This window comes from Phaethon lepturus, unplaced genomic scaffold, assembly GCF_000687285.1.
Source record: "Phaethon lepturus isolate BGI_N335 unplaced genomic scaffold, ASM68728v1 scaffold25110, whole genome shotgun sequence".
Classification (NCBI taxonomy): Eukaryota; Metazoa; Chordata; class Aves; order Phaethontiformes; family Phaethontidae; genus Phaethon; species Phaethon lepturus.
Window position 1 is genome coordinate 612 of NW_010512961.1, and position 1,596 is coordinate 2,207.

The 1,596-nt window shown below is 61.6% G+C and overlaps 1 protein-coding gene across 1 annotated transcript in view; it reads left to right on the top strand.

Moving 5' to 3' along the window:
* Positions 1–109: 109 nt before the first annotated feature.
* Positions 110–1,596, top strand: part of LOC104622153 (maestro heat-like repeat-containing protein family member 1) — a gene marked incomplete at both ends in the record, with an annotated part of 11,688 nt that continues 10,201 nt past the window's right edge. The window contains 2 exon segments of the mRNA XM_010288844.1: positions 110–261; positions 798–938. Coding sequence (XP_010287146.1) covers positions 110–261; positions 798–938 — 293 coding nt within the window.

The window sequence follows — 1,596 nt, forward strand, 5'->3', positions numbered from 1 at the left end:
CTTGTGGCCCGTGATCTGCTGCCCTATAAAACCATCTGCTTTCTGGAGGGGCTAAAACGAACACTGTCTTGTACATGTGGAAAATCTAACTACGCGATCTGCCTCCTAGCTTTGCAGCACTTCAGTGAGAGCATCCAGGAGTACTTGGCAAACTTGGATAAGGCCCCGGACCCCACGGTCAGGAAGGACACCTTCTCAAACGAGATCTTCAGTGCGTACGAAGTGCTCTTCAACAGCTGGCTGCAGCACCGGGAAGCCAAGGTGGGGGGACGGGAGGCACGGCAGGACCTCCCTCAGTGCGGAGTCGGGGGTTGACGTTGGCCTTGCAGCATCTCAGCTGTGCCCTTTTGTAAGGATGAGGCCCCTAAAAGAGCAAGCCCCTGGCTCGGATTTAGGGCTGGGTCCTTTTCTCCTTGTGCCCTGCAGCTCTGCTCAGTTCCCTCCGTCCTCGTGTCCCATACGTGCAGAACGGGTCGCTTGCTCCCCGTTGCTGGAAAGCAGAGCATGGAGTGCTTCTGCAGCCCTTTGGGGGACAGCCTGGGCGTATGCCACAGCTGGGAGATGGCTGGCCAGCTTCTGTCCTCTGCAGGCACAGGTGACGTCTTCGGGCGTCCCCCTGCTCCGCTGAGCCCCCCTTGCACTTAGACGGGCAAAGCCAGGCGAAATGCTGTCCCTGCCCCTGGGCAGAGGCTCCCGCGAGCATCGGGCGAGCAGCTCCGTAGCAGTGGAGCGATGCTGCGGCAGGCCTGTCCGTCCGGGGTTTGGCCACGCTGTTAACGCGCCATCTCTCCCTGCAGCTGAGACTGGCCGTGGTGGAGGCTATGGGTCCTATGAGTTACCTGATGCCCAGTGAAAAGCTGGAGGAGCAGCTCCCTAAGCTGATTCCAGGCATCCTTGCCCTCTACAAGAAGCACGCAGAGGCCTTCTACATATCCAAGGTAAGCAGCTCGGAGTGTCACTGGTCAAGGGCCTGTCCCCAGTGCTATTGACTGGGCGCCTGGCTGGGGCGTAGCGTGGGTAGCGTACCTCTCCCCGCAGCCATGGGTTGGGCTGTGGTTCAGCGGTGCCGACAGCCATCCCTGAGTGCAGGAGGGATGCAGGAGGACCTGCTCGTCCCGGAGAGCAGCGTGCGGTTGCATGGGAAAGCGGCAGCAGCAAAGTGATCTTAGTCCTTTCCTTACCGACGGTCGCACAGCTCACGCCATGCCTCCACCCAGCCGGACGGGGCTGCAAACGCCTTTTCCAGGCGAGATTCCCTCTCCCTGCGTCGTGGTCCCTCTTGCTGCTGAGCCCAAGCCCGAGGTGGTTGTGCCCAGTGATCTGGGAGGATGGAGTCGGCTGCAGCCCGTCTCTGCTGCCATCTCCCGGCACTCAGCCGTGTGCCTGGTTCTCGCTGCGCAGCCAGCCAGAGCCATCCAACGGTTTGGGTGGGAAGGGACCTTCAAAGCTCACCCAGTCCAACCCTCACCATGAGCAGGGACGTCCCCAACCAGAGCAGGGTGCTCAGAGCCCCATCCAGCCTGACCTGGGGTGTTCCCAGGGACGGGGCATCCACCACCTCTCTGGGCAGCCTGGGCCGGGGGTTCACCACCCTCA